General features: G+C 41.1%; 1 protein-coding gene across 1 annotated transcript; it reads right to left on the bottom strand.

Annotated features, from left to right (window-relative positions):
- Positions 1-9,452: 9,452 nt before the first annotated feature.
- Positions 9,453-12,399, bottom strand: LOC147620661 (laccase-4-like). Its single transcript, XM_086824934.1, has 6 exons — positions 12,203-12,399; positions 11,920-12,074; positions 11,583-11,827; positions 11,314-11,442; positions 10,181-11,170; positions 9,453-10,050 (listed from the first exon to the last, which is right to left on the bottom strand). Exons 1-6 carry the CDS (start codon positions 12,320-12,322, stop codon positions 9,920-9,922), a joined length of 1,770 nt encoding a protein of 589 aa, XP_086681060.1. The 5' UTR covers positions 12,323-12,399; the 3' UTR covers positions 9,453-9,919.
- Between the last annotated feature and the right edge of the window lie 479 nt (positions 12,400-12,878).

The raw sequence follows: 12,878 nt of genomic DNA, 5'->3' as shown, positions 1-12,878 counted from the left end.
AAAGTGCATATGTGAACATTCTTAAGAGAGATAAGAAGAATGGGATCCCAAATGTCTTCTTTATTCTTGAACTTACTCAGATGGGACTCTCCTTGTTGGTTGCAAACTACTCCACTCTTTTGATCCCATACCTTCCATACAATAAATGCAAGGATACTTTGCATTAGCCCCATTGCATATTCCAAGCATACATTTGATAGTCTTTAAGTCAGCACCCAAATGCCATTCCACTTTGAAATTGCCAGCTCCATCAACAATCAACATATCTCCAGTACTTTGGGGGATTGAATGATATTAGGGATACCATTTGAGGGCTTGATGATTTTTAGTTGCTGCACCAAACCACCAAAGCTCCATCTCTAATTGGAGTTTATGTTTTGGTTCCCCTCCTCTACCATTGTTGTACTCAATTGCCCTGTTAATGATAGATATGCTCACTCTTTCCATCTTTTGTCCTTTTTGGATCTATGCCTCATCCATCTTCAACACGAACTTTAGCACACAACCACATTCTTCTACAATAATTTTATACATATGCACCATTGCAATTTGTATTTCTCTAAGATCCACCCATATATTGTTGAATGCATTATACACAAATGTACTCTTTTTCTTATGTTTCTCATAAGGCATTATCCCTTCAATACGTATGTACTCTCTAAAAATGCTCAAAATTTTTTGATTCATAGTAGTCCTAGCAGTAGAAACTGAAAGGGATTTTGGCAAACCAAAAGCTCTTATTCTCTTGCATCTAAGATTTTGGAACCATAATCCAGAAAGAGCTGGGTAACCTTTACAAACTGGGTAACCTTTACGACTAATACCCATAATCCAAAAAGAGCTTGGTAACCTTTACGACTGGGTAACCTTTACGACTAATACACCCATAATCCAGAAAGAGCTGGGTAACCTTTACGACTAATACCCATGGTGTCACAAGTCTCTACTATTTCATCTGGTTTCACAATGGTCCTTAAGTATCTTACCAACTCTTTAAGAGTAAGATCTCTCAAATTTGTATTCTCTGGAGATTGAAGAATTCTGACCAGGTCTGCCATGTTCATGGTTTCACAATGGTCCTTAAGTATCTTGCCAACTCTTTGAGAGTAAGATCTCTCAAATTTGTATTCTCTGGAGATTGAAGAATTCTAACCAAGTCTGCCATGTTCATGGTTTCCATGAGAAGCTTGATTCTCTCCTCATTAATTATGACGGATATTAAAACCTGAAGCCATCTTAACATCCATTTGATGTATTTCCAAATCAAACTGAGTGAGTTGCAAAAGCTAGTAGTACTCGAATGCTTGTACTACGAACTACGGGTGAAAAAGTGTCATGATAGTCAATCCCTGCAATTTGTGAGTATCCCTTTGCAACTAAACGAGCTTTGAATTTATCAAAGGATCCATCTGCCTTTGTTTTAGTCTTGTAAATCCACTTACATTTGATAGGAGTATGATCAGAAAAGGTAGATTGGTAAGAACCTATGTACCTTTCGAGATCAAAGACTCATGTATTCATCTTCCATGGCTTCCTTCCATTGTTCCTTTTGTGAGAGGACATAGCTTCTGTGTAAGTTGAAGGATCTTCACAAATAGCCAATACGTGATTAAAGGTTTCAAGATCATCATCATATACATGATTTACACCGTGCTCAAGTTCAATAGGAAGATCAACATAGATATCAAGATTTGTAGTAGTCTCCTTTGAAACCGTAGGATGAACATCAATAGACTTGTCAATATCCATCAAAAGAGTGTTGTCATCATGTAAATCATTGTCCAAAAGTAGAAAGGGAAAAGAAGTGAGTAATGTTTTTGTATCATTAACATCATCTGTGGACCATGAACTTCCCATCAATTGCTCATTGAATATAGCATCTCGACTAACAATTACCTTTTGAGAGACTTGTGACCCTTTGAGTTGTCACAATAACCAATAAAAATAACCTTCAAACTTGAAGTTTCTGGCTTGTGTCATGTCTCTTTTGCGATATGAATATAAGCAATACACCCAAAAGTCTTTGAAATGTGTAATAGAAGGAGTTTGGCCTGTCCAAGCTGTGATTGGAATCTTACCAGAAGGTGCAGTATTTGGAAGATGATTTTGAACAAAAACGGCTGTCAATACTGCTTCTACCCAAAAAGGAGCGAGATAATCCAGAATGAATAAGCATGCATCTGATTGTATTCGAAATTGTATGATTCTTCCGCTTTGCAAATCCATTCTGTTGGGGAGAATATGGAATGGTATACTCATGGTGGATGCCGTGGTTGATGCAATGATCATGAAATAAGTTAGAAATATATTCACTACCACCATTATCAGTTCGAAGAATTACGACTCTTCGACCAGTGTGATTCTCCACAGATATTTGGTACCTCTTAAATGTGTGCAATGCTTCTGATTTATGTCGTAGCAAAAAGACATTTGTATATCGTGAATAGTTATCAATAAAAGTAATGAAGTAACGGTAGCAAGACTTGGATGGAGGAAAGGGTCCACAAATATCAGTATGAATGAGATCCAAAAGATTATTTGAATGAATATTTGTAGACATTGAAAATGGCTTACGACGATGGTGTTTGCCTAGAGCACAATATTCACATATCCCCATATGCGGGTGAGATTTGAGGTCCATACCTCTCATAAGATCATGATATCAAGAAGCTTTGAGAAATTTGAGTGAACAAACTGATGATGCCATAGCTTACAATCTAGATCTCCTAAAGCTATAACAACATTTGCAACATCCTCATTCAATGAAAGTTCAAAGAGATTACCATGTCGAGGAGCAACCGTAATAGTGGTGCCATCCTTTTCGATGCGACACTTTGTATTATCAAATCCAACAAATAGACGAAGATCCACTAGCCGTGCAATAGAAAGTAAGTTTCTTTGTATATCAAGAACATATAAAACTCCTTGCAGTATTTTGGTTGAGGAAGAAGTTCCCAAATACAAGTCGCCAATACCCATTACTTGGCAAGTTATATTATTAGCAAGATAAACCACTTTCTTGATAGGAATTGGATGATAATTGTGTAACCATTGCAATTGATATGTCATGTTGCCAGTAGCACTAGAATCAATAATAAAGAGAGAACCATCACGAACATGTAGTACCTTTTTTGGAGAGACATTATAATGAACCAAATTAGCCTCTTGATGAACATTGTATTCATCATGAGGATTTTGTTGAGTAGCATAAGCTTGATTTCGAGCTTCATCACTCATAACGTCTCTTGAAGCATCGACTGGATGAATGCCTTGTGCTCCCACAACATTCATAGGTTATAGAAGAGGAAGAACCCCTTGATAAACGAGGTTGCTTATTTGTAATACCGTGTTCTTCATCGTACTCTCATGCCCAACATTCAGATAACAAGTGACCAGTTTTGTCACAATAAGAACAACGCTTTTGAGGAAATCTCAAACGAGAAGAATTACCTCCTCTTTGGAAGCCACGAGATGTAAATTGGGAGGAGAAAGAAGGGCGTTGCTGAAATGGACGTCTCCGGATAGCAAAGGCTGTCTCTGATTCTGTGTACTCTTGGGCAATCATCATGACCGTTTCATGAGTTACCGACGTCTGCTGACGATCATGATGTTGAGAATATTCAATCAAAGAAATACATGTATGCTCAAAGTCAATTCCATCCTTGTTAGATAATATAGTGGCAATATTATCATACAAAGGATCCTTCACCGTATCAAGAAGGTGTGTAACCAATTGAGTTCGAGGAATAGGATCCCTGCAAATAGTTTTCTTCTCAAACATAGTGATAAGATAGTTCCATATAGCATATGACGTGGATAACAGATAAACATCTAGCATGAGTGAATCGTTAAGGGTAGAAAGTATATATCGAGATGAGCAGCCTTATCACGATGAATCCAATGTGCATGATCAATTTTCCACTGTTCAAAAATAGGACCTCGGGTAATAATAACATCATTCTAAAGTGGATCAATAGGTTGAGGAGGGCATGCAAGAATACCAAGAATAATATCTGGCAATTTGTCTCCTTCCAAAATTAATAGCCTCTTGTATTTCCAACCAGGAAATCCTTGGCCTTGGAAAAGAGGAATAGAATGCTGCCCAGAAGGAAATCCGTTAACATATATGGTATTTGCCATGTTTGGTTGAGAGAACACGTACAAGATAAGATCGCAGAACTTGCAGACCATGTATGAGATATGAGAAATGTAGCCAAAAATAGGCTTGCACCAGATGACGAGCATAAAGTGATTGTGTAAAGAATAGAACGTGAACCAAAATTAGAACTCTAAAAGTGGAGACCCGTGTCTCATGCTCGTAAGAAAACTTAGAGGTCCATAAAAGATGAAAATAATAATAAGAAAAAGCATCGCGTTAAGAAAAAGCACCGCATTATGACGCAACTTACACGGCAAGTTTTATATCTAATTGTAGCTTGTATAGCAAGCATCCGTCTCAAGATTTCATGGAAAGCTTTCACGATCAAATCTTGCTTACGAAGACTCAGAGACAACTACCTGTTTGCTCTCACAAAGAACCTGTTTTGCTGTTTTAGATGCAGTTTTCTTGAACTGTCCTAACTTTTGACTCAGAACTCCAATTGACAAACTGCTTTGATAGGATTTACCAGCACTATACAATCTACTTTTGGTTTAAAGGACAAGATTAAGAAATAATTCTAATTACAACAAGTGGAGCTATGAAATCATGTAGGCAACATATAATCAAAGAACCAATCAACCTACGCAAAACTGTTATCCTACACAAAACTGTTACCAAAGATCAATCTTGTAAGACATGAAATCATAATCATAAATTGAACAAGAAGACGTAGATGCTTCCCTTATGATTAGAATCGCTATTATACCATGTTGAGAGAGGGAGAGAGACAAGACAAGAGACACCACATGTGCTCCACAAGAATAAATCATATTAGTCACAAGTCACATATATATAGGCAAGACCTAGAGTGAGTTAGGGCTAGCTATATATAGCTCTGACACACTGTCCATGAGATTTCAAGACGTATAGAAAACTATTTTCAATTAGATATGTGATTTTCCTCTTCTTCCTTCATCAATCTAGTAGGAAAGCTGGGTTTCATCTAGAAGATTCAAATGTGTTCCAACTACTCTATACAATTGTTTTCTCTCAAATTGATGAAAAATGGTTCTAGTACTCTTTGAAATTCCACTAAATAATCTCTTAGATAGAGAGAGAGAGAAAGATAGAGAGAGACATAGAGAGATGTTACGGCTACTAAAACAACTATGAGACCAGAAAACAAATAGTGCAAGTGAACGAGTCACACAACAAAAACTAGTCCACATGAAAGGACAAAACAATGCAGCTTCTACATGGAAGGAAAACTCAATGTCGCTACTCAAAGCTAGGACCCATGCACTATGGAATCAGAGCCTTGCTTTTGATCCACTCTCTTGCATTTTCTTGGAAATCTTTTGAGTGTTCTTGATTTTCTTGATGTTTTGATTTTTGTGGTGAGGCTATGCATTTTTTTTGCCTTTCTCATGGTTTTTTGGAGACTCATCAAACACATAATGCCTAGTCAATACTTGCTATGGTGGATGACTAAGGCATAGTTGGAGCCCTCGTTGAAACTCTATGGGGAGCTATTTCTTGCATGATTTTGTCCATGAGGAAACCATGAAGCTATCCATGTTTTTGGTTGATTGAGAAGATCGAGATGCCAAAAAATGCAAAAAATGCTTGCTAATGCAAATACTAAGAGTAAGCAAGTCCCTAATCTCATCAATGCTTCAATTTCTTCTTCTCTTGCATATTAGGGATTTCATGAAAAATTTAGGGTTCTTCATCAGATTTTGGAAAAAATTCTTCATCAATCCTCCTTTTCATGCTTGGCTACATTCATATGTGATTAGTTGTTGCATGAATAGGGGATTTCATGGGAATTTTCATTTTCTTGGAAAAAAGAGGGTTTGGGATCAGCTTTTTAATGAAATATTTACATAATGAGACCAGCCCAACCTTCCTCTACCTATACATGTGTTCAATGTTTGATTTCAATCAAGATTTAGGGTTTCTTGGCCCACTTGAATGATTTGGGATTTTCTTGAAAATTAGGGTTTTCACTTAAAATTTTTGATATCCAGGGTGTTAGTTCTCTTCTCCTATCTCTCCTCTACCCTCTCATATCATTAATTTGCAATAATGATCACAATTTTAGGGTCTCGTAAGAGACATAGGGTTTTGGAAATTGCCTTCAAGATTAGGGTTTGCGGTGGGATTTCTTGAGTTTTCAATCTACAATCCTTCTTTCCTTTATCTTCTCTATACAATCATGCAGCACTGCTTGATTAATTTGGCCAAGGGCATTAGGGTTTCGGGAGAAAACAAGGTTTACAAAAAAGTCTTGCATATCATGGGATTTTCATCATTCCCTTGCATATAGCTTGCATTGTTTTGAGCCTCTACTTGCTCTTTATCATTCCCTCATATTTTCCCAATCATTTTACCCTATACATGCAAAGAAGTCAACAATTGCATTGAAATAAAAGAAGAGTATGCAATCATTGTGCTTATTGCATTTGTTATGCCTTGTGAGGGCATGGTTCGTTTCTTTTTGATTGGATGACTATTGCAAGCCTTGGAGAAAAGGATTTTGAGGAAGAAAGTGTAAGAGGAGCATAATGCAAGCATGATTACATGCTAAAGTTGTAATGCTCATGAGCATGAGTACATCATAATGCAAGCATGATCACATGTTAAAGTTGTAATGTGGATGAGAATGAGTACATGTTTGGAATTGTAAGCCATCAAACACTTTAATGTCTTTACATTGTTAGATTCTCAATCGAATTGTACAAGTTCAATTCAATCAAGTACTAGAGTCTAGTATGTGAGAGGGTACCCTTGGCATTGGTGGAGAGCCAAGGAGCAGAGTGGCTTGAACTCTCCTTGTTGTGAGTGCTTTTGGAAAAGCGAAACGTAGGGGGATAAGGTACATGGTGTTCCAGACATGGCCTCAACTCTTTTGGCCCCTAGTGTGGTGTCCTCTATGGATTTGTCTTCTTCTTTAATCTAGCATGCTTATGTGTATTTTCAGTTCTCAAGATTGATAAGATTATCGTGTTTACAGTTGCCCTTTCATTTACAATAGCCACCTATTCCGCAACAATCTTTGCATCCAAGCTATTTGGCGGAGGTTTCGTGTTCCAATCTATGAATGGGGGTTATCCTCAAGGGGGCATGGGAATGCAAGGGAATTTTGGTGCTAGTTTTCAGCCTGGAATGTAAGGTAGTATGTATGGTGGTATGCAGCCCCCCAGAATGTAAGGAAACATGTATGGTGGTATGCAGCCCAAAATGCAAGGAAATGTGTATGGGGGCATGCAGTCCAGAATGCATAGTGGCTTGTTTGGAAACATGGGAGGGTCAGTAGGACTGCATGGTATTTAGGGTGTGGGAACTGGAAGTGTTGACCCTAGTATGGGCATGAATTCAAGGGGAAGCAATCTTGTAAAGCCACTTCCTAGTGCACCTTGCAAGCTATGTGTGTCAATGGCAATGAGGGAAAGAGAAAAATGTGTGTGTGTGTGGGGAGGGGACCTGTGTAGAGAGAGAGAGCGCTTGCTTTCTTGCTGTAGAATGCGGATGGGCACGAAGTGGAAGCGTAGGGCTCTAGGGCACTCTGAATGTGCGGAGCAATGGGTGATTGGGTGGAAGTGGCTATGAGGGCAGCACGCGAAGCATGGAGACAGATGAGAGGCTAGATAGAGAGGGGAGAGGAGAGGCTAGGGTGGTCTGAGCCGACAACAGAGTGGGCTGGGTAGGATTTTTCCAATATCATAGTGGTAGCTCCAAGCGAAAAAAGGAAGTTTCTTTTGGGAGATATGCAAGATGAAGTCGATGGTAATACCGATGCTATGCATCTCTTTTTTTTTTAAAATAAGGACACTAAGTGTCAAGATAAATGACGCTAATACCGACACTATGCGTCTCTTTTTTTTAAAAAAATAGACGCTAAGCATCATCATAAATGATGCTAAGCATTGATCTCGACATATGGACGCTAATAATCGATGCTATGGGGACTCAAATGTACTAGTGTGAATGTCTCCCACAAGCATTACAATGAAGCCGAGACTTGAGAGTGGCTCAAATGCAAGGGAGTGGTGACCGATGCAGATATCCAATGAGCTGAGTAGGGCAGCTTGTTGAGTAGTTGGACCTAAATTTTAATTATCACTCAATTTATTTTGCTTAATATGGCTAACTTTTTTGCATTATATCACTATTTAATGCAGAAGACGCTGTTGAAAGTGATGATGATGATGAAGGTGGTGGTGCACGTGGTGAAGATGTAGGCAAAGATGAAGATGATGCATTAATTTAATTAATTTCGATATCTTCATCTCTATTTATTTTTGGACATGAACACCTTATGTAATTTGCAACTATTTATGTAATTTGCAATATAATTCAGGAAGTTATTGTATTGCAATTTTTTTAAAATATTTTAAGTGTTTTAAAAAATGCGATTAAGTAGTGTTTAAATAATGTGAATATAAAAATATGGGGATAGAATGGGGGAGAGATATGGAGACACATGTCCTCACATCTCTCCCCCATATGTGTCCCTAGATCTCTTCCCCATTCTATCCTCGTTTTTTTTAACACACAGCTCGCGGCTGTAGCCACATGCAACTAGTCATACACGTTGCTATAGGCGTGGCTATCTACGTGGTCATATGCGTGGCTATAGCCATGTGCTCATAACTCCCTGATAACCATGATGATAAATGCGTGAAGATTTTTTTCCATATATAGATTCTTTTAAATTTGCATGACTATAGACATGGTTGTGCTCTTGGTGGTTTGTTGTAGTGCACGATGTATCATGCTCCGAGATAGTGGCAAATTGCGACAACGATCCTCCTATTGAGTAGGCATTTTAGTTGCCACCAAGTCTCCGATTAAAGAAGGGACGAGTATCTAAAACCATGCAGATCCATCTTACCTTTATATTCGGAAACTCTATCCCTTAGTGTTCCATAATCCTTTTCGACTAACCTGGCATGAATTCTTCTCACCATGGGTTGAAGAGGAAAAGGCATTCTGGAATAAGCAGTTTAATCCATTTACTACTATTTTTGGAGCAAGCTCGAGGACGAAGCAAACCCGGGTTCTCCTAATATTGGAAATATCTACAACAAAGTATTACGTGTACTCTAAGAAATCAAGGAGCTGACTTGGCAGCGCCCTTGTAACGTCGCTGGGTGCAACAACACGTAATGTTGCCTAATATTATTAGTGCTTATAAGAATAATGTGGGGCACGAATGATGATCCCTTCCGGTTATTTTCATATTATGGCAAAACTTGAAGAACTGCATTTGAGACGCTAGATAGTGATAAAGCAATTTACAAGAGAACCAGGCTCATTATGAGAATCATGTAGGGCATGAATGATGATCCCTTCCACTTGTTTTCGTATTATGGCAAAACTTGAAGAACTCCATTTCATGAGACCCTAGATAGTGATAAAGCAATTTACAAGAGAGCCGGCCTCATTAGTGTTTATGCGAATAATATGGGGCACGAATGATGGTCGCTTCCGGTGTTTTCGCATTATGAAAAAACTTGAAGAACTCCATTTGAGACCCTAGATAGTGATAAAGCAGTTTACAAGAGAACCGGCCTCATTAGTGCTTACAAGAATAATGTGGAGCACGAATGATGATCTCTTCCGGTTGTTTTTCCGTATTATGGCAAAACTCGAAGACTTCCATTTCAGACCCTAGATGGTTTTACTAGAGAGCCAGCCTCATAAGAAGAATCCCGGCCATGAAGAAATGTACGTCAGTGCAAAGAGTTATCGAAGGAGGATTGAAGAGAAGCTCGTCGTCGATCATAGTGTGTACTGCTGCTATTCAAGAGCTTAGCAAGATGGCAAGTCGGAGGGCGGGGGCTGAAGGGCCTGCTTTGGTCCAATGCCATTTGTGACAAGGAAGGTAGTGCCCAAACCCCAACTCGTGTGGATCTCCAAGTGGCAGTGCATGAACCACACTCCTGCAACATTATGCATACGGTCCGTCAGCAAGAGAGTACAGCTACAAGCTTAGCAGCAGCGGCAGCAGAGTTTATTGTAGGGCACATCTACGTCGAGCTATAATATTGATAATTATAGTGTGTACTTTACCTGGATTGTCCGCTCGGAAGCGGAGAGCCACCCAGCCTCCTTTGGGGACGTTTATAGTGTTGCGCTCGGGAGGGTCGACCAGGTTGAATGTGGCGGGATCACTAGTATTGTTGTAGTTTCCCACGCCCTGGCCTACCACGTAGAAGTTGAAGCCGTGGAGGTGGATGGGGTGGCTCTCAGTGCCGAGAATGCCGGTGCCCTGTAGGACGAGCTGCACACTGGAGTTAAATGGCAACCAGGAGAGTCGTGTCCCTGTCTCTGGAGCGAGGTTCTTGGGTGGTGGTCCAGTATAGTTGAAGGACCTCACGGGGTTGTCCGGAAAGCTAGTGTGAAAGACAATATTTGTGGTGTTGGTGGTCCGATTCTTCTTGATGATCGTTGATTTGTCGAAGAACAAGGACTGGAGGAGGGCGGTGTTGGGAAGGCTAAACGAAATGTTGTTAACAGCGGCTGCAAACTTGCCTCCGGAGGGTCCCTGGCATACCTTGCCGTGAGGGCAAGGTTTTCTGGCCAAGCCCACAGTGAAGAGCAAGTGGCGGTCTAACTTAAGGGGCACGGTTACCGGGAACTCGTTGGAGTTGAGGCTTCTAAGACTAGCGCTGAAGTTGTTGGCCAAGGCAGTGTCATTGTAAGGAGGAAGGGCAGGCAAGAGGACCGGCCGCCGCAGCTTGGTCGAGGAGGATCCCACATACTCCACCACTGAGGTGGCCGTGGTATTGTCGAAGGGCACTGTGGGACCCGCGGAGTTGTATGCTCTCACCGCCAGTAAGTATCTTCCTGTTGGCTGATCCGCATTGAGGAGAACATTAGTGGTCTGCCCAGGCGCGATGAGGATGGTGCTGGTCTTGAAGGGCTTGGTGTAGGTGGCATCGATCTCCACCACTGTTAGAGTATGGTTAGCGATGCTGAGGAATAGCTCGTCGTTGAGGGCGGCATTGATGATCCGGAGTAGGTAGGTCTGGTTCTGTGCCACCGGAAGCTTAAACATATCTGCAATTATACCAAATTAATGTATAACTAAAGTTGTATATAAATATACAGTTCCCCGCCGCAATCATCAAAATGTAAATGTATATATATATATATATATTTGTAGATCCGAGAGCTCATGTAGTACTGATCTGTGAAATTACCCTTCGCCGAGCAATTGTAGAGGGCGCCGGGCTGCCCATTGATCGTGTAGGCATCGGAGACATTAGGGCCGGCTCCAGACCGTAGAGCTTGCTTTATCACAGTTTCCGTGTCGGAATTCCACCACTCACCTGTAAGTTGCAAAAATATATAACCGCGTGTTACAGCTATAAAAAATAATAAATTAGACGTGAGCATTGCCGTCCATCACATGATGATGATGGTGGCCAAAGTTATCTAATTCTCGATTTTTGGGGGCGGGGGGGCGTACCGAGGACGATAGGGATCTCTTTGGCAGGATGGGGGAACGGATAACTCTGTTGCACCTTTGGGAGGATGATGAAGGCCCCGTGCACAGTGGAGCGCATCCAGGAGATGTGCGCGTGCCAGAAGAGCGTGCCACGCTGGCCGGTTACGGTAAAGTTGTAGAGGTAACTCTGGCCCGGCTGGATGGGGCACTGCGTGATGTAGGAAGGCCCGTCGAACCATCCAGACCGCAGCTGACGGACGCCATGCCTTCAATATAAGTATTGAATATATTAGAAAACCATTATATTTTATAAATATATATAGCTTGGCTTGCCAGCTACTGACCACCGATAATTTACCAGTGGATAGTGATGTTCTTGTCGGGCATCTCGTTGCTCACTTTGATCAGCACACGCTCCCCCTCTCGCACGAACAGCGTCGGCCCTGGAAACTCGTCGTTCACCGTCACCATCCGCTTGGTTTGGCAAAGCCGAGTAAAGTTGCTGTACTTCACCTGCACGTGCATGGCGCATTGTCAAAGTGATAAGCATGCTACCCATTAAATTAGCTTGATGAACGCAAATTGAGAGAGAGAGAGAGAGAGAGAGAGAGAGAGAGAGAGAGACAGACAGACAGACTTACATGGAATTCAAAGCGGCTGATATTCGAGCTCTTATCCGCGTGCAGCTGTGCTCCATGAAGAGGAGGGAGAAATGCTACCGCCGCAACGACGAGCAAGATGGAAGCGATAAGGTGCGCCATGCTTAATTATGCTTGCTTGTGGATGGCTGCGCCAACAGTCCACTAAATGAGGACTTTGGCTTCCACGACGTCGTTGGACGTCATGACCGCGTGCGCCCAGCTATATAGGCACGAAAGAAGAAGGTTGGTTATCGGTCTCAGTACCAACTGCGCCCCAGCGCTGCAGTGGGTGGCAGGTGCTCTTTTCTCATCGCAGTTGCTTCAAGCCATCAGCCATATCTTCCGGCATACCATGTTACTCCCTCTAAGAAAATGCCTTAGGTATTACTCTCCATATCTTCCGGCAAACCATGTTACTCTCTCTAATAAGAAAATGCCTTAGGTATTACTCTCCACTGTCGGAAGAAATTCGGAAGCCTTGTATATATTCTAATTTGTGTGGCTACGTAGTAAAGCAAAGCTTTTTATTATTTAGTAATACGAGTCGGTAACTTGTGCTTCGCAAGTCTTCTGAGACTCCAAATTTAAATTCTACCCAAACTTCCTCAAACCTCCTCCTCCTCTTCCCGAACCTCCACATTCTTGTCACGTGGCAGCTTTGTGAAATCCTTCCTTA

This window comes from Cibotium barometz, chromosome 31, assembly GCF_041138505.1.
Source record: "Cibotium barometz isolate CiBa-2024 chromosome 31, ASM4113850v1, whole genome shotgun sequence".
NCBI classification, from domain to species: Eukaryota; Viridiplantae; Streptophyta; class Polypodiopsida; order Cyatheales; family Cibotiaceae; genus Cibotium; species Cibotium barometz.
This window is presented reverse-complemented; position numbering and strand designations above follow the sequence as displayed.